At 35.7% G+C, this 20346-nt stretch overlaps 1 protein-coding gene across 1 annotated transcript in view; it reads right to left on the bottom strand.

Annotated features, from left to right (window-relative positions):
* LOC137253404 (probable serine/threonine-protein kinase cdc7) overlaps nt 1-18541 on the bottom strand; it is a 143688-nt gene extending 125147 nt beyond the window's left edge. Inside the window, exons 1-2 of the mRNA XM_067790254.1 lie at nt 18409-18541; nt 12897-14389 (exon numbers count right to left, since the gene is read on the bottom strand). Coding sequence (XP_067646355.1) covers nt 12897-13829 — 933 coding nt within the window. The 5' untranslated portion in view covers nt 13830-14389; nt 18409-18541. The remainder of the gene's footprint in view (nt 1-12896; nt 14390-18408) is intronic.
* Nucleotides 18542-20346: the final 1805 nt, after the last annotated feature.

The following is a 20346-nucleotide window of genomic DNA, read 5'->3' as shown; positions in this document are numbered from 1 at the left end:
AAGACGTAATACCTGATGTGCCTACACACACATGCACAAACATGCGAAATTCCACTATATTCATTAAAATATTTTTTTTTTGGCAAAAACTAACTAATTGTTTGTTACATAAAAGATGGATAAAACGTTATATACAGACACGTCAGGTTAAATTAAAATCAAAAACATCAAAATGAAAATTTCACTTTTATATATATATGTATATTTTTTTTTTTGTACTGCAGATGTTTGTATGCGTTTTCGGAATTACTTTAAATTTGATTTTTTCGCATTGCGTTTATATTTTTTCCCATATCTTTTTGTTTTTGTTTTATATTGCGGCCGTGTGTTTGTTAACTGTGCACATGTGCAAATTTTTTCATTAAATGCCAAAAAAAAACTCTTGCGAATTGAAAAAAATGGAAAGGTCAAAAAATATAAAAACGTTTTACTACCATTTTATATATTTTTATACCATTGATTCCATAGGCACAGTAGATTGGGTTGAAAAAAGGAGCAAAAGACAAATCCAAAACTCAAGGCATACTTATGTTGACAGGGTTTTGGATTTTTGTTTATTTTTCATTGCAAAATAACCGAATTTGCTCATGGTATAGGGAAATAGAGCTGGATTCGATTCGATTTTTTTAAGAATCGATTTTTTCGATTCGATTCTAGAAAAAATCGATTTAATCGGTTAAATCGAACCAAACAAAGTTTCTTTAAATTTTGCTTATTCTTTAGGGCCCATTACTGATACTTAGCATAGACTTGACTTAAGAACTGTCACTTACAGCTCTGTTAAATGAACATTGCATGTTACTGTTTACTCAAAACTTAGCAACTGTTTGTTTCCATTTCATTTTGACATTTTGTCATACAAATTGACATTTATTGATTATGATGCCAGATTGTATGCGCTAAGTGGAGTATAATCGTGGCTAAGTTGCCAAGTGTACGTCAAGTGAAGTCAAGTCTAAGCTAAGTATCAGTAATGGGCCCTTTTGTAACAATGTACTTGCTTACGTACTTAACCATTTTACACGATTATTCCCGCAAAAATAAAGCTGGACAGTTTCTTCTCGTTTCGTTGCCTGCCGACAAAATTGGAAGCATCATTAATGCCACATAGGTCTTCACTTGATCCTTTCATCGGAGTAAGATAATTAGTATAGCCTTTACCGAAATGTCATACTTTTTGCGTTTTTTTAATCTTTTATTTCAAAATGTAGGGAAAGCAACCTTGGGAACATTAACCAATACACTTTCTTCTTTAATACTTACTTAGGGAATTAGAATCGATATATGTTCAGCGTCATATAAAAAGGAAGTATTTATTACATACGTAAGGTAACATTGTTTAACCAATGCGGTATACGGAACTTTCAAATGACAACATACGCCAATTTGTATCATGGTTTGCGTAGTTTCAGTTAAAAACTTTATGGAAGTATTTGCTTAGCTTATTGAAAATAAAAAGGACTAAGAAATTTAATTGACGAAATTTCAAAAAATTGCCACTTCTGTTTTCGTGTTTGCTGCTGCTGTCTATGTCAAAAATTATTTATTTTATATATTTGTTAAAAGTGTGTTTCTTAATGTTACTCGTTAAAGCAAATGTACCGAGGATCCAACATTTGTGTAAAAGATCTGAATCCGTTATCGTCGACAATCCTAAAGGGTTGCATATCTGTGGTAATCGTTCTAATCAAAGCACAATCCAGTTGTTTTTTCGCTCATCTACAGACTGAGACTTCCTTATGTTGTTGCTATTAGGTTCAAAAAAGTATTCTATAAGAGCTGTTGATGAAGGCATTTCCATCAGCGTTGGATGTGACCACTTCAAATGATTTAACAAATTGGTTGTATTTCCACCTGTTTTGCATTTTTTTCCGTACGATTTGCATTTCGCAGAATGGACCTGCACTTGACTAAAATACTTCCAGACAACAGATCTGCGAATCTTTGGATTACTTATAAGATTGAATTCCCCTTCAGTCACTCTCAATTGGCTTACTAGAATCTAAAACTGTGGTATTAATTTTATACTGAACACAATATAATACCACAAAATAGATAAACACATGTTCAATATATTGCTTACCAGAGGTGCGAGGAAATTTTTTCATCTTTCTCCTTTCTCTCGAAGACACCAACACAATAAAGCTAAATTTATAAAAACAAAAATTACAGAATATGTATTTCCTCAAACATCCGTAAAGTAGATAATGATGAAAACTTCGATACCTAAAGAATCGAATGATTTTTTTTAAATCGATTCTACATTTCTAAAAAAAAGATCGATTAAGAATAGAATCGAAATACAGCTCTATAGGGAAATATTGAATGTAAGTGTAAACTCAAGCGTAGTATTTGGAAGTGTTATGCTACATGTGGGAATACAGAATGTAGAGGTTGGTATGGACATTTAGGAACGAAATAAAGAATTCGATGATATATAAAGAAAAAAGTAAAACGACAGAGGTAAGAACAATATGCAAGGAAGATAAAAGCGAAGAAGGGGAGGAAAAAAAGAGCGATGCAAAATATAGTCGATAATGACGATGTATATTGGAATGATTTTCCGTCATCCCTTGTCAAATTTGGTTTTGAGACAAACCGGTTTCGGCGTTGTGCCATCATCAGTGTCGATTTTCGTTCTGATCTGTTGTTGTCGTTTGTCCTGTATTTATAGTTCGTAGGTACCTGAGCAGGTATTGTCAAAATTGATGCCTGTGTATGTGTTGCGTGTTCATTCAGTCCGAGGGTGGGGTAGGTAAAAATACGTGATTTTAGTCATTTGACCTTCTTTGCGGGTTTGTTGTTTTGGTGTGTTAATTGTTTTGTGTTTATTTGTTGTTGTGTGTTTGTCTGTTGTACCTGTGTGATTACTTTGTTTCTTGTTAACAAGTTTTAAAGGCTCGAATATTGTGTCAGAAATTGTGTTTATCTGCTCGTTTATTATTCTACCGTCGAATGTTTTCTGTTTGTAGATTTCCATGTTTTCGAGTACGTTGAGACGTCGGTCTTTTGCTTGTATGTGAAAACCCCTTACTGTTTTATTGATGTTTGGTGGGGAACATTCATTCTCGACCATGTGATTCGCGAAGTTAGACTCGGGCATAATGTTTGGATTCCGTATTTTTTTGTTGTAATCTCTAATATGTTCTCTGAACCGCGTTCTTATTTGCCGTCCTGTTTGTCCTATGTAACTATGCTGGCATCTGCAGGTAAGTTTGTATACGCCGTGTCTTCTAAACGGACCCTCTGCGTTAGTGTTAGTTCTTAGTTTTCGCCCTAGATTGTTCGATATTTTGAATGCTGTGTTAATGTTGTATTTTTGCTTACAGCTATTTTTCACGGTTGCAAATCCAAGGTAAGGTTATCAACTTTCTATGGATAACAAAGCTATCGCTGATTTCTTGATTTTATATCGAAAAGTCATTATCGGCTTATTATCGAAAAGTCATTGATATGCTATCATAACGCTATCGTTTTGTTGTCGAAAAGATCGATTTCCTATCGAAGTGTAATCAATTCGTTATCGGCAAGTTACCAATTTGTTATCCGACCTTTTAATTGCGTGTTATAGATTTGTGTGCGAAAATCTACCGATTTTATATATATTTATTATAAAAAGTTATCGGTTATTTATTAAAAATTTCTCGAGATCTTATCAAAAAGTTATCGTTTTTTTATCGACGTGTAGTCAATTTGTTTTCGTAAATCTATCAATATATTATAAAAAACTTATCGATCTTTAACGCAGTTATCTGTTTCTTAGCGTCGTGTTATGAATACGTTTGCGTAAAGCTATTGATTTTTAATAGATTTATTATAAAAAGTTATTGGAAATTTCTCGAAATTCTAAGTAAACGATTTGTTATAGAAAACTTATTGATTTGTGTGAATAATTTATGTGTTATCGGTTTGTCATTATAGATGTTTTATCGAAACGCTGTAGGTTATTAATCGAAAAGTTACATATCGAAGTGCTATCAAAAAGTTATGGATTTGCTATTGACTAGTTATCGATTTGTTTGCGAAAAGTTATCGAACTTATCGATTTATTATATGAAAGTAATTTATTAAGTATCGAAAATTTATCGGTATGTTGTCAAAAAAATATCGATTTGTTATAGAAAACTTATCGAGATTTCATGGGAGAGTTACCAATTTATTATCGCCTTGTTATTATATATATTATATTATATATTATCAAAATGTTATCTGTTCGCTATCGAAATGTTATCGAAGTATTACCAACGTGTCGACCTGCTACCGAATTATTATATTCCTATAAAACTTAAATATACATATAATCGATGATACTTTCGTAACCCATATCAAGCCGATAATTTCGATATCGATAACAAGACGATTATAAAACAAAAATTGCCGGTATTGATTGTTATCCATAAGAAGACTTCGAAGCTTTTTGCGAATAGCCAATTTTTTGTTTTTTTGTAAAGTTAACTCTTGCGCAATTTAATTTCAACCCGTTGGCGAACTCTAGCCAATTCACATATATGTATGTTTACACAACATCACGAGTTCTGGGTACTCACGCTCTTTTTTGTAGCTTACTGGACATCTGATTTTTGCTGATGATGGGTCCATATTTCGGTATTAGACGGCCAAGGTTACTTTTCGTTTCACCAAACCTTGAATAGCGGCTAATCGAATCCGATTACTGCGCTCAGAAACTCATTGGAAGGAAATTCAAAGCTTTGCAAGACCACAAATTATTTTTCAAAACTGGCACCCAGATTATTCATGACGTCCAGAGTGCACGAACGAAGAAGTGAGAGCCTAAGCATAAGTGAGGGACTAAGCATCGCCCTGAAAATGCTTGTCCACTTCATTATGTTCCTTCAAACTTTCTTCTAATTCTCATACTAGAAACAACCATGGAAAATGTGTTTAACATCCTTAAGTCAGAGTATTTGTTATCCGCATTTAACCACACCAAAAGCATTAAACCAAATCAAACAAAGCAACGACAATAAGTTAGTTATACTAAAATCAAAAGGCCACACAGAGTGCTGCTCCAATGTACTTTATGGTATTCCCACATTGAGCCACATGTTTTAGCACTCCAGTGACATATTAATAATTGTAAACTGCAACCGCAGCAACTCCGCTAGTCAATCACAGTGGGGTAGCTACTCATATTTATCATAGATTTTGATTTGATGCGCAAAAGTGGTAACTGCGCATGCGCAGCTTGGAGTAATTTATCATTCATTCACTTTAGTTTGTTGTTTAATACTTCACTGTTAGTCTTTTACCAAATTTAGTAAAGGAAAAATTAACATTTACGGTTTTAATTATTCATTTATTGCAATAATTGATTTGATTTATTGGTAAAAGTGCTTTTAGCATCGATTTGGTGCGCTACGATTTCACGTTTTACATAAAAATAAGGTAGAGGAGTTTGTGAGCATTCAATACGATTATTAACTTATTAGATGAAATACAAATTGCTGATTGAGGGTACAAAGACGAAAACTGAATTTGTTTTTCTTTCTAAATTCTTACTTATGCAGCCTAACGCGTGAAGCGAAACGGGTTTAATCGAAATTTTTGTTGAAGTTCATTGTAATTTCGTGAGACTAAAAAGAAGTATTGGGTTTATATGAGTTTAATGCAATACTGAACGTGAAATTGGTTGATATAGTGATGATTTGGCTTAAAGCCACGGACTTTAAACTACCCCCATACTTCTATCATAGAGATATACGCCGCCGATAAACGCCGCCGCCGCCGCCGGATGTCAAAAATATCGACGCGGCGGCGGCGCTCGGCGCGTTATTATATTTTCTACTCTTTTAAGACTGTCTAGGCCATTTATTGTTCATCTCGAAAATTGGTCCGATATGGTCGAAAGGGGTATCAAGGGATGCGCATCACTGCCAGTTATAAAAATCCAATTGCGAAATTTAACACTTTCTAACCGTTCAAAAGTTATTTGAGAAAACAGGCGATTTCAATGCCACCTTAACACGGATTTCGTATCACCGAATTCACCCAGTTATTAAAACAAAACACTTAAAAAAAGGTTATAATATAAAAATCCAAAAATTTCGCAATAAATTGCCTATAATATATTTAAATGCCCACTTCGCATAATTTTTTCAAAAAATTAATAAAATACAATGAATTTAAATAAAATGTCCCAAGTCGAACATATGTATTTTCAAATTGTCCTCAAGTTGTTAAAAAAGCAAGTTGCGCGAAAAAGGTGCCGAATTTTATATCCCGATTGGCTGGAAGAATAAGCGCAATCAGTGATGCAAACTCCTTTAGTAGGCTCCAGTGGTTTAAATTCTCCTTTGAAATGATTCTCAGCTCACACTTAAGTTGCATATATCTTCAGCACGTATGAGAAGGGTTTGAAAAGTAACTTTATTTGCTTAACTATAAAATAGTGTCTGAAATCTTAATTTTGATTTTCACACATCATCATTCAACACCCAAGTATCCCGGTTTGACATTTCCTAAAGCTGGCTGCCCTATCCCCAACTAGTCCCTTGGAGTGAATCACTGTGGATATAGCCTATCAAACATGTTTAAATACGACCTACACGTGATGGCTCCAGTTACAAATGTGAATACGTAGGCACATTTTTTAACCAGGTTAGGCGTTGTCCTTCGCAAGAACACTCAAAGTGGTTAAGCAAAAGCTTTCTCAAAACAGTCGACCAAATTACCGGGTGTTCTACTACCCTAACGTAGGGGATAGTCGAACTTGTCTGAAAACTGAAGGCGGTCATCCATAATGAGCTCTTATATCATAAGGCCGGAAACGTAGACTATTGAGGTCAATGTATGGAACACAAACGTCTGCAAATTTTGGTCTAAATTTCTAAACTATTTTTTATATTGATGGGCCAAGGATTATACGATTTTCACCAATGAGTTACGTAATGATATCCACTTAGACTGCTTATGACTTCGAGGGCGGCATTCTTGACCGAATAGTTATTCCCTAACGTTTCAAGATGTTTTTTTTTTGTGTAACTCGGAAGCATAGCGGGACAAAAACATCCGTCAGAATGTCCTCGGAGTTACACCTAGAGCTTCGAGGAAAGTGACGTCGACGAAGGTATGAGTTCGAAGTCGAAGTCCAATGGCTTCTTTGCTGGCATATGGTATAAGGGCCGGGATGCGTGGTAGCGACTGGTGGTCGGGATTGCTACTGTTCGCACATCGGGAACTGTAGCTCTTAAAAACAGTCGAAAAAACTGAATGCGCCCTTTGTCACGATCAACAATAAGCTAACATTGATGCTAATCGTTAAAACTGTGCCACGAGGGTCATGACTTTTAGTAGATAATTGATAGCAACCGTAAGTCGCCTTTGTGCATGACCAGCATGTAGCCATAAATGATTTAAAGAAATCGTGGCGACGTCGGGTATTAGAGTTAGCCAAGAACATATCCTTCGGTGAAACTACGCTACAAAAGTGTGACCATTTTAAGTATTCCTCCCTCTCCACAAGGAGCTACTCCCAAAATTTTTTGAACGATCCACGAGATTTTGAGGCAAAAACCGCGGACATTTCCGAAATGGCCCAAACGTCGACTGACTTCCTTAAATACATACAAACAAAACCTTTATAAATATTATTTTTATTTAATTTTCGCTTTACAAGACTCCCAGATACTGATCCGCAAGTTAATTATATTGTTCCAGATCGTCAAAAATATCATTGAAGTCAGCAGTGTGTTTCCATATTCCTTAGTTGTGGACAATATGATACTCTGAAATCCAGCCATTCAATTCAGAGGTTTGCGCCGATCACTTTGTCGGCCGCCGCCGCTGCCGATTAAGTGACCGGCGTAAACCTCTATTCTGTCATACTGAGCTCAATTGTATGGTTCTGTGGTTCCTACAGGCGCTGGTCGGAAATCACCTGATTGATACTTTTTATGTATCTGATTTGTCATTCCAACTTCCGGCGCAATGAAAATGACTGATTAACGTACGGACCTGTCGTCTTCAGCCACAACCAGAGTAGGCTCCGCGGGCTTATCTGCTCCCTGTAGTGGCAACTTTAAATTCTTTGGTCGCTAGTTAGGGTTGAGTGTCGACTTACTCCGGCGCAGTACAATTTAAGTAAGCCATCAAATTACAAAAACCAAAATACATTGAATTTGTGTATGTGTTTGTATGCATATCTCCCTGCCGCCATCTTGTATATTTCCGCCATGGGATCTAAAGGCTCGACTTAGCACTCGGTGTCAGGGTGCGAGAAGTACAAGAGGCTTAAAAGCTCCAATGGCTAACTGTTGCCTATTCTTGATCATATCTATATCTTCGAATCATTTCGGAATTGTTTCAGGCTTGTTACGGGACGATTTCGGGGACAGTTTCGGGTTTATTATTTCGGATTATTTCTCAACTAACTTGTGATAGGTTTCTTCATTTCAGGAATTCTTACGGCATCGTTTCTGAATTGTGTCGTATATCTTTAAAACACTGTTTAAGTACCATGCCAAAAGAACTTTGGTATAACTCTGGAATAATAACAGTATTGCTTGCGAGATCACTCGGGGATTATCCCCGATCACTCGAGCATCAGTTTCTAGAAAGTCTCGGAACTATTTTGGGATTAATTTGAGGCCATTTCGCACTCATTTCAGAAATACTTTGTGGTCTATCTCCAGACCATCACATAACTTTTCCGGGATTGCTTTTAGGATCAAACTGAAACTATTTTAGGACTTATATCTATATCACAATGTTCTGTATGGGGCTCAAATGGGTGGAAAGTCAAAGAATTTGAGGGTTACCATTTCTCACATGGAATTTGAGTTAGATTTCAGACGCTTTTAAAAAAAAGAAGGCATTTCGAATATCGCTTTTAATACTACTCTAAAGAGAGGAACGAGAGGTATATTAAACCCCCTTATCGGCGCAAAAGTAAGATTCAGGATATTTGCCAATACTTCCAAAATTATTCCAGAAATGAGTGAGATCCCGGAGTTATAAAGTTACCACGAAGGGATATTACACAGACAATCACATTAAATCATATATATAATTAAGTAACAATTCCCACTTCTTAACCAAATAAGAGCAATAAAGCCATTGACAAATCGAAAGCAGGTCGAAACACACATTCGCCATTAGAACCATATAAAGCCAAAATTCATTTCATAAACCAGATGAAACTCAACCAACGATTGTTGAATAAATGGAACGTATAGCTGTTCTCGTATAACAAACAAGATTTCTACGAGCCGTTTTCCATCATTAATAAGCCCACTTTTTCCCATATCGCGGCTAGACATAAAGGTTTGAAATAGAAATGATTTCACCAGAAAAGGAAATTTATTGCACATATGCGTTTAGATATGTTTGTTTGTATGTGTGTGCCTAAATAGAGAAGTTGAAAAATAAATTGAAAAAATCATAGCAGAAAATCTCGTTTAAAACTCGTGCAAATGCGATGAAAGCACTACATAAATAACAACGATGAACTATTTGAGGTAAAACTAGAATGGAATAGATATGCACGTGACAGTGTTGTGAAAAACAATAGCAGAACGACGAAGCAACAAACCAAAAATAAAAAAAAGTTCATTTAATGTGAGATACAGTGTAGAAAATATTAGAGTTGTATTGAGGTTAATATTTTTAAATTAGGTTACATTATAGTTAGATGTGCGTGAATTTTTTTTTGCACCAATTTGCTTTTCTAAAGCTAAAAGAATAGGAGACTTGTGGTCAGATATTTTAATATCGGGGCTCATGGCGACACAGTCATTTGGTCGAAGTCATTGACCCGGCCGCCCTAGTAAAAAAATGCGATAGGTATTGGATGAACCCGGAATGGGTCGCATAGGAATATGCGACTATAGCCATTACTGATCCTTTTATATGGGTGGGAATGATCCCTTTCGTTTGAGTATGTCCTATGGAGAGACAAATTGCCTATGCCTGATAGTTAGTCGGATAGTTCCTTTTCTACTCTTCTTTATACTAGGTCCTCTTTTTCCCCTACGGAAAGTGTCGGACAGGTCTCCTTTCTTTGCCCACCGGTACTGTTATACAAGTACTCTTTCTACATTGGTAGCACTTCTGGACAGCTTCCATCACACTAAACAGCCACATCTATATATATAAAAAGAAGTGTACATTTTGATTGTCACTCCATAACTCGAGAACGGATAGAAAGATTGCCATGAAATTTGTCGGAAAGATACAGGAAGGAGAGATGATGGTTAGTTGATTTTGAAATCCCAAATCGGTTTAGCCATTCTTGAGTTATGATTTTTTTTTAGAAAAATACTATATAAAAGAAAGTCGTGTTAGTTACACTACGCATAACTCAAGAACGGATGAACCAATTTGGCTGAAAATTGGTGGAGAGATAGCTTATAACCAGGGAACGGACATACGATACTTTGTATCCCGTTCTGGCTAGTGTATTGAGATCAAAACGTGGACCTGGGTAATCCTGGGATGTGTTTGTACAATATGGGTATCAAATGGAATCTGTTTATGATTACTTTGATACTGAGTATTTTTCGTACCCCTGGGTGACCAGGGCACCCCTAGAATGTTTTCATACAATTGGATATCAAATGAAAGCTGTTGATGAGTGCTTTAGTACAAGGTAGTTTTCATACCTATTGGTGACTAAGGTATAGAGATATAAGGCCAAAACGTGGACCCGGGCACCCATAGACTGTGTTTATATAAAATGGATATCAAATGAAAGCTGTTGATGAGTGCTTTAGTACAGTGTAGTTTTCATACCTATTGGTGCCTAGGGTCTCGAGATATAGGCCAAAACGTGGACCCGGGCACCCGTAAAATGTGTTTATACAAAATGGATATCAAATGAAAGCGGTTGATGAGTGCTTTATTACGGGGTAATTTTCATATCCCTGGGTGACTAGGGTCTCGAGATAAAGGCCAAAATGTGGATCAGGGTAATACTAAGATGTGTTTTAACATTATGGGTATCAAATTGAAGCTGTTGATGTGTGCTTTAGTGCAGAGTAATTTTTATATCGCTGTGTGACTAGGGTCTCGAGATATAGGCCAAAACGTGGACCCGGATACCCCTAGAAGGTGTGCATAATATGGATAGCAAATGAAAGCTGTTGATGTGTGCTTTAGTACAGAGTAATTTTTATATCGCTGAGTGACAAGGGTCTTGAGATATAGGCCAAAACGTCGACCCGGATACCTGTACAATGTGTGTGTATTATGGATATCAAATGAAAGCTATTGCTGAGAGCTTTAAAGTAATTTCCATTGTAATATTCGATTTAGTAGCATCAACCTGGCAAAACTGATAAATAAGCACATACCTATATATGTACCTATGTACGTCCTATTCGAAATGCCTGAAATTTGGTGTATTAATTTGCCTGTATTAGTATTTACGATCCTTTTTTCCGGGAACTAGATCAGAGACGGACTGGGACTGGGATTAGGACCACCCTCTGGGACTGGCAATAAGAGATGAAGGAGAATGAGAAGAACTTGAGAGAAGAGAAAAGAGGGTAGGAGAAGGAGACTGAGAAAGAGATACAGTGAGACGAAATAGAGATAGATGAGTCGAAAAAGACGGAGGGAGGAGTGAATAAAAGATTAAGAAAAATATAAGATGGGGGAGGTAGAGTTAGACGGAAAGAGCTTATTAAGATGTATGCAGATAGACCAAATTTAGGGCAGAACAACGTCTGCCTGGTCTGCTAGTGTTTGCATAAAAAGCAACGTGATCACGTACATTGATAAAGATTCTTCAGTGTTCGGCCCACTTTCTTACCAAACTTCGATCAACAAACGTAGATAGAAATTTAGGCTTTCCGAACTTATTCTTCGACGTACGTTGGACGTTAAGTTATTATAGGCAATTAAAAGGTAAGTGGTTTGTACTTTCTATTGAAGAATAATTAGGAGTTAACTTAAAGCCACATTCCTTAGTCACCTAATTATTTTCATGAGTTGACAGAAAAAAAGGTCCAAAATCAGTACCGGTACTTCTAGGTGAGAATAGGTTGAGATGGCCTGTCAATAAAAACCTCAAATAGATTGAATTAGTTACCAGCTTTTGTTTGACGACCAAAAGGAAAATCCCCCAATTAGCTTAACTTCGTCATCTTGGCAAATACCAGAAGTCGTGTGGGGCGTAGCTTAATTGCTGCCTAGAGATTTGGAAACTCTGCCGCTCCTATCAGCCTTTACACCGACAGCGCAGCATATGACACAATTCTCACACCACTTGTGTTCCCTTTTGCTGGGTGGTTACCATGCTTTTATAAATCTGCATCCTCTAGCCCACCTTATATCTCGCGGGGAAAATTTGGGAGGAGTTCCAATTCCTTCTTGATTCTTCACTACTGTCCCACCGATTCTTTCGGGACACGTCTCATGGTGATGAAATCATTTTCCATAGCAAATTTTTTGTGCAGAGTGGACTTACCTGCTATTCGACCACTGTATGTAGAGCAGTCTCCATAAATTTTCCTCTCAGGTGAGTAGGCTGAACTTTGAAAAGATACTCATTGGCCTGAAATCTTTGTCTAATATATGCCCCTTGTGCCTGGCTTCGGGATGAAAAGACGTTTTCTAGCGAATGCTTCTAGTTCCTTTAATAAAGGGTATGATCTTACGACACCTTTAAGTTATCTGAACTAGGATGTTAAATGGCCTCAGCTGCTGATCCCGCCCATGCTCTATCAGCGCGCTTCACAAAAGTCTGACTTCAATGACTTCTGTGCCGAATATTTCAAGCTTTGGCTCCCTTTAGACCAAAAGTCATATTCGCTAACAGTAAATGAATTAAGAACTTATTGCTATTTTATTGCACAATACTGTACATGTACTCATAGAAGTGTGTTGACATAGAAAGGCGAATATAAAAAGTAAGAAAGCTATGTGGTATAACAAACCTGTTGCTGTTGCTGTTGCCGCTGCTGATGTTGGTTGTGTTGTTGTTGTTGTTGCTGTGAGGCATCGCGGTCTGTAGGCCAAACATTCCTGCTGTTGCTTAGATTGCAGCGGCTTTTGCCAATTCTTGCGCTATTTAGTGAATTATTGTTATTGTTGCTATTAGAGCTGTGGTTGCTATTAGCTTGGCAATTCAATTGCTGTTGATATTGTTGTTGCTGTTGGTGCTGCGGTTTATGTTGTTTGTTGTGATTAATTGGCCTGTTAAAATTCCCATAAGTTGGGTTGACGGCGGCAGCAGTATTTGTTTTAGTTGTAGCTGGGTTGATGGCAGCAGCCACCACATTCCCGCTGGCGTTCGCATTCTCGGCAATTGCCACATGCCTGAATTGTGCCAGCAATTGATGTTGTTGTTGTTGCATTTGTGTCTGCGACTGGTGTCTTGGCGGCAAATTCAATGCGCCCACTGACTTTGACTTTGGGACAACAATGGGACAACGTGCTGGTATTGCTGGTGGTTTTTCTACATCTTCCTCAATCGACTCATCACTTAAATCACTTTCATAATAAGCCATGTTTTTGTTGTTGTTGGCGTTAGTATTATTATGTTTGCTCATACTGATGGCGGCCTCATTTTTGGTGTTTGTTGTTGCTGTGCTTGGTAGACGTCGTTGTGGCAAAGGCGGACACTCGAGACTTTTGGTGTCAATATTTTGTATGTCAATATTGCTGTTGTTGTTGCTGTTAAAAGTGCTAATTTTACGATAAGGCCCAATGTCAAAATCTAGCGATTTACATTGCATCTCGTTAGCATCGTCGTTCATGCCAGCGCCACCATTGTGCATGGATAGCGAACGAGCAAAGGAGCTTTTGAAGTAGCGGCAAGGCAAATTGAAATCGAAATCTGGCGGCGATGGGCTCGGTGATGTCTGCATGATTGATGTGCGCGTGCACGTTTACGCGTTAGTTTGCACGCATGTGCGTGTGTGTGTATATTTGTAAAAGGTATGCAAATTACCGCCACAACAGCTGTCTTTTTATTTGGTAGTTTTTCCTGCTGCTTTTATAATTTTAATTTTTTATTTTAATATTTTTTAACTCACAGTAGCATTCACTAATCACATTCGTGTCACGTTCACTTTATTTCACTTGGGTATATACAATCATATTTATATACATATTAACATGTATGTATGTAGACGGCTTCCAAAATATCTAACAGCCGGCCAACGTTGCCAACAAAGTCTGCTGAACAACCGCCGCTCACTTAATGCACTGACACTAAACTTATTTTTTAGTTTTGTTGTTTGTTATTGGCTTTGTAGAGAGGAAGTGATTAGTTATTAAATGCGCTTTTGTTGTTAATTTTGTTTATATTTCCAGGCAAGAACCGTTAATAGCACTCTCTAAATATGGAGCGTAAGGTAAATAGGGAGTTGGTAGTTTTTGTAAAAGTATGAACTGCATATTTCCAATTAAACAAATAATAATTGCACTATGGGACAAAAGCAAATAATTAAAATATTTTTTTTTTTTATTTTGTGTATTCTTGTTTGTTTTTTATACTAAATATATAACTTTACAATTTATTTTTTTCTGGCTTTTTTGATTAAAATTTTTGTTATACCCAATTTTTTTTTAAATCAATTTCATTATAACTAGCTAAACACTTTTATTTTTATAAAATTGTAGGCAGTCGCGGCAGATGATGTTCTGACCTTATTTTGGTTTCTCTGCATGACTTTTAAGAATTTTTTATCTCTGACTCCCCTCCCTTTTTCACCGTTTCTTCTTTCTTCTATTCTCACCAATTTTTATCTTCCTCTAGGCCTCTCTCTTTCTACTCTTTTTCTATCCATTCCTCTCTCTCTCAAGCTCCCTCTCCAGGAGGCATGCTCTCGCTGAGCGCATGTTTGAAAGGATGGTTGACAGCGAACACACACTCAAACTTCTTCTTTTTTTTTTTTTTTTTTGAAAATTGCTGTATTTGTTTAAACAATTTTGTTTATATTAGAAAGGAATCATACTTTTTTAAGCAAAGTTTTATTGCAAGTCAGAAATATTTCAATCTAGTGTACAGTAGAATTTTATATTTTTTACCCCATTTTGGCAATTATCCGCGCCCCTATTATAGGTTCATTTACATTATACCGAAACTAACCCTCTCACCTAGCTAAAATGCAAAAAACGCCCTTCCCTGCTGCGAATACGCACGTGGTGAATGTGATCGTCTGTAAGCTGTATTTCAAAACGAAAATTACATTAAGAAATCTGCAAAGGGCCTTGAAGATTTGAATTTAGGGAAAAATGTTATTCCACTGGAAGCGGTACCAGATAGTGTCATGTAAGTAGCAAATAATTTTATTACTATTTAGAGTGATAAAGAATATGGATCCTAAATATATCCCAAATTTTTTGGGAGAAACTGAAAAAGCGAATGACTTTGAAGACTTTTTGGACGACATATTACTTGTGATTTGTCTAGTTCCAATTGATAGAGCCATACTATAAAGCGAATGTGGCATATGAATATGTCGAGGTAAATATTCACCAAAATTGTTTTTGAGTGACAGTGCTAATGTAGATTTAGATAACGACGTCTGCGGTAAACCTTGACACCAAGAAAAAGTATCTCAGTGAAAATTTGTAGAGAATGTTTCAATCCAAAGCTGTGATGGTTGAGATACATTTGGTTGATTAGAAGATAAATAGCCCTCGGCTCTAACTCAATTATAAATGTGAAAAATTTGATGTTCAAGTGTTCAGACTTCTTTAATTTTTTTAATTTATTAGAGCCTTTTTCCTATTTCAATTAAAAAAAATATTTCAAACTCAAATTTAGTTCACAAATAATATTTTTATGGAACAGATAAATTGTGTGTTAAAAGTTTTATCATATTATACGGTCGCTCGCTAGCCAAAAGCATGAATGTGCACATTTTCCAATTTTGTGTTAGAAGCTTCGTTGGATTACTCTTTAGATTATTTAGGTTCTACTTAAATCTACAGCTTCCTACCTTACATGGAAACCCCAATAATTTGCAATGCCGTTTTCATGAATTTATAATTCAATCACATAAGTTGAGCCAGAAAAATGAATGTGACACAAAGTAATGCTGTTCCTGTTTGTATGACATATTCGTTGATATGGCTCAACATTTTTTTGAAAAAAAAAAAGTAAGAATAGCACACATTCGTACTCATATTTACTAATAATTTTATTCATTTCTATAATAATTAAAAAATGGTGTTCGGCACTACTTTGCTGTGCGATATAAAACAACGATATCCAAAAAAAGTAAGTATCCGAAAAAAAATTCATCGTTGTTTAATTGAAGGCAAACTGGTTTATTCGAAGCCGTTGCCTATCGCCGAGGCAAAACTAAAAGACTTGAAACAAATGTGCGAAAAACTGGTCATCAAAAAGAATATAATTTTTTTTTATAAAAATCTAAATGGCAACCACGGTTCGTGACGCTTTAACCCGAAACCAACATTTCAGAAGATTCTGATTCCGAAAATGAGAACTAGTTCTAAGTTTGAAATAATATCTTAGATAAAACACATTAGTGTATATGAAATTAAATTTAATGTGTAACTTTTTTCATTTACATACATACTTTCTATGAGTCACAGCCACGGATGTTTTCCCAAGTATTGTAATGCCCTGAACCCGAATCCGCCAACAGAATTGGCCTTCCGGAATTTTTTTTACGTCTTTTGAAGCTAAGGCCATACCATGACCAGTTGGGCTAATTCTTATAGCGTATTCAAACTGAGCGCATAAAAAGGCACAGAAAACATGAGCCGCATTACGTGATCCGGCTACTTTGATTTTTTTTTGTATAGCTATAAATAAATAAATGTAAGGCGCGATAACCTCCGAAGAGGCCTTAGAGAGCTTCTCTTCCAATTTGCGCCGTGCTCCTCTTGTATTTCCCTACAAATTGACCGGACAGGACCTACATGTTTTATGCTGACTCCGAACGGCATCTGCAAGGCAGATGAGTTTTCACTGAGAGCTTTTCATGACAGAAATACACCCGGAGCGCTTGCCAAACACTGCCGAGTGGCGACCCCGCTTAGAAAAATTTTCTTCTAATTGAAAAACCTTATTTCTAAAATTTTGATATTGCTTTGCCCGGGGTGCGAACCCAGGGCATACGGTGTGGTAGGCGGAGCACGCTACCATCACACCACGGTGGCCGCCAATTTTTGTATAGCTGTGTTAACAAAAAATTAGATCAGTTTTAAAACTTTGTGGCGGAAAAATGAATGTGCTAAATCTCGGAGAATAAAAGGATGCGAACAAAGTTATCTCAGTTGAAAGACCATATTGTGAGTATATTTTATTGATACATTTTTACATTAAAAACTAATACTTATAATTTTAAGGGAGCAATAAACTTTGAAATTCGATTTCCCAACATTTTCATTGTGGCACATTCATGCTTCTGGCAAGCGGGCGACAATATAAGTCAAATATTTTTTCAAGTCAAAAACGTTAAAAATATACGAATCTTATAAAATAAACAAACAAGAATAGAGCTTTAGAGAGCTTTATTTATTTAATACTTCTTTTATTTACAATTTTTCAACTGTGGAAATTTTTTTGGTAAATTTTTTATTTTTCTTGAATTATTTATTTAAATAAAATACTAATCATTAACATTGTATTAATTTTCACAAGTTTTTACACATATTTTTAATTTTTTAACTTATTTTTTAAATTTTTAACTGCATTTACTACATTCAAAGTCTTCATCTTTTTTTTTTAAATTTTTTCCATTATTTTCAAATCCACAAAATTCGTTTATAAGAATTCATAAGCTTTAACACCGCTTAATAATAATTTTTGTTCAATTGAAATTTTGTTATTTTTTCATAACTCAATATCGACAAACTTGTGCATCGCTTGTTTATTTTTTAAATTTTTTATTATTTCTGATTTTATGACTTAGTTAAATAAAAAAAAAATAAATTAAGCCATAGTTTAAAAAATATTTGGCCAAAGTTTTTTTTTTCCACATTCGTTTGTTTTTTGAATTGTCGCATTCCAATTTCGCACGCACTTGTTGAATCATAGGCCATTGTTTAGAAAGTGTATTTTTCTAATCGAAATTTTGTTATTTTTTCATAACTCAATATCGACAAACTTGTGCATCGCTTGTTTATTTTTTAAATTTTTTATTATTTCTGATTTTATTACTTAGTTAAATAAAAAAAAATAAATTAAGCCATAGTTTAAAAAATATTTCGCCAAAGTTTTTTTTTGCCACATTCGTTTGTTTTTTGAATTGTCGCATTCCAATTTCGCACGCACTTGTTGAATCATAGGCCATTGTTTAGAAAGTGTATTTTTCTAATCGACTTTTTTTGTGGCTGTTTATTATTTTTGTTTCCCTCATTTTTTCACCAATTTTTTTATTATTTCCGTTCATAATTTTCACTGCATAACCGAAAAACTATAGCAAAACGTAAATATAAATGTATGTACTAAAAAAAAATTCCCACTTTGCCTCTTGGACATTGCGTGTTTCATAGCTTCTTGTGCTTTTTTCTTTTATAATATTTCACTTTTTTTTTAATTTTTTTATATTCCCTTGGGCGCACTTGCGTCGACCAGTGCACGTCTGTCGCAAACAAACATTAGTTGGATATTGGATATTAAAAATTCAAATCCATCAACGAATAGCAAACTTAACCAACAACATGCTGAATATTTCCATATGAGCATATTTTCCTGTAGCAACTCAGCTGGTTTTTGTTGTTGGTGACGGAGCGCTTGGAAGCACAGCTGCCAAACAACAGTGCGCGCCTCAAGTGATTCTCTCATATAAAGCAATAAACAAGAGAGCGTGAGCGTATGAAAAGCGGTTTGATCATTTGCATTGTTTGCCGGTAAAAGACCAAACAATACAAAAAAAAAAAAAAAATTAAACAATGGTGAGTTGCTTACCTGATTTTATGGAGCGTGTGAACGCAAGGTGTGCTCTGTTGGGTAGCACACATGTAGAGTTGCCCTGGTACAATGTTCTAGAATTTTTGGGTCGCTGATATTGCAAAATTCACTGGTAGCTTCTCCCGAAGCTGCACTTCAACTTACATACACTGATAATACTGAACCTCTATTTGATTGATTAATGTGTTTACAAAAAAAAAAAAAAAAAACACCAACATCTCACTTTGGGGTTTGTGCATAAAGGTTCCATAATTATAAAAACAAATTATAATTATAAAGTGGTCAATTAATCTATACATCTTAAACAAATAAGGTCCTTTTCACCATCTCCGGTTAACGCTAACTGGCAGTTTATTTGACAGATAACCGGATGATTTCTGGTAAATAAACTGTCAGTCAGCGCTAACCGGAGATGGTGAAAAAGGCTTTAATTAGCTAAATGCCTAGGTACAGAAAGTTCCGACTTGAAAGCGGGTTTGGCATTTTAAAGCTTAGCTATGTGAAAAGTTTAATTTCGATAAAATGTGAAATAATCTACAATACGGGCTTAGAAGATTGCTTAAATATAGTAAAAATTATAAATTTGTAGTTTACACAGCTCAAAATCAACAACAATAATTATAAAGCAGGGCGCGGTAGTCTCCGAAGAGATTTTAGGCCGAGCTTCTTTTCCATTTTGCGTCGTGCTTCTGTCAATTTTCCTTACGAATTAGCGGGACGGGTCCAACATGTGTATGCCGACTCCGAACGGCATCTTCAAGGCAGATGATTTTTCGCTGAGAAGCTTTTCATGGCAGAAATACATTTGGGTTATTTGCCAAATCATTTCGAAGGGGCGACCCCGGTTAAGAAAGTGTTTTTTCTAATTGAGAAAACTTTTTTTCTTAATTTTGATGTTACTTTGAAGAGAGAGAAGAAGAGAGTTGAACCCAGGAGCCTCGGTTTGGTATGTGGAGCACGCTACAACCACACCACGACGGTCGCAATCAAATGTTTGCTCTCATTCTGTATTAAGTATTGTTAAGCATCCGTTATTGTCCAGACTAGTTTTGCGATAAAAATTAATAGAAACGGGAGTAAAGAGAAACATTCACCATTTTTATTGGCTATCAGTCAACAAATGCACTCTCCCATCTACCACTTTTTATGAAAAAAGTTCAGTCGTTGTAAGCCCATGAGAGGGGTTTGAACCCCCCTTACGCACGACCCTGAGTTTTGTAATTCTGCTTTACAAACATGGCCTGCATACCAAATAGTTTCAAAGAATACATTCTTGCATTAAAAAAAATAAAAACAAAAAAAGTTAATAAATACCTAGCGGAACTTACCTTTAAGTAAAAGAAAATAAAAACTTTAATGAAAAGTTCAACTGAAACTATGCTAACCAGTCTCTAAACCGTTTTAGAAGAAATTTATAAAATTTTTCTATTGAGAGTTTAGAATTTATTTTGAGTACGCAGTTTTGCAACCAGATCAAATTAAAACCTCTC

This window comes from Eurosta solidaginis, chromosome 5 (assembly GCF_040869045.1).
Source record: "Eurosta solidaginis isolate ZX-2024a chromosome 5, ASM4086904v1, whole genome shotgun sequence".
NCBI lineage: Eukaryota > Metazoa > Arthropoda > Insecta > Diptera > Tephritidae > Eurosta > Eurosta solidaginis.
Note: the sequence above shows the minus strand (reverse complement) of the source record. Positions and strands in the feature narration are given on the sequence as shown.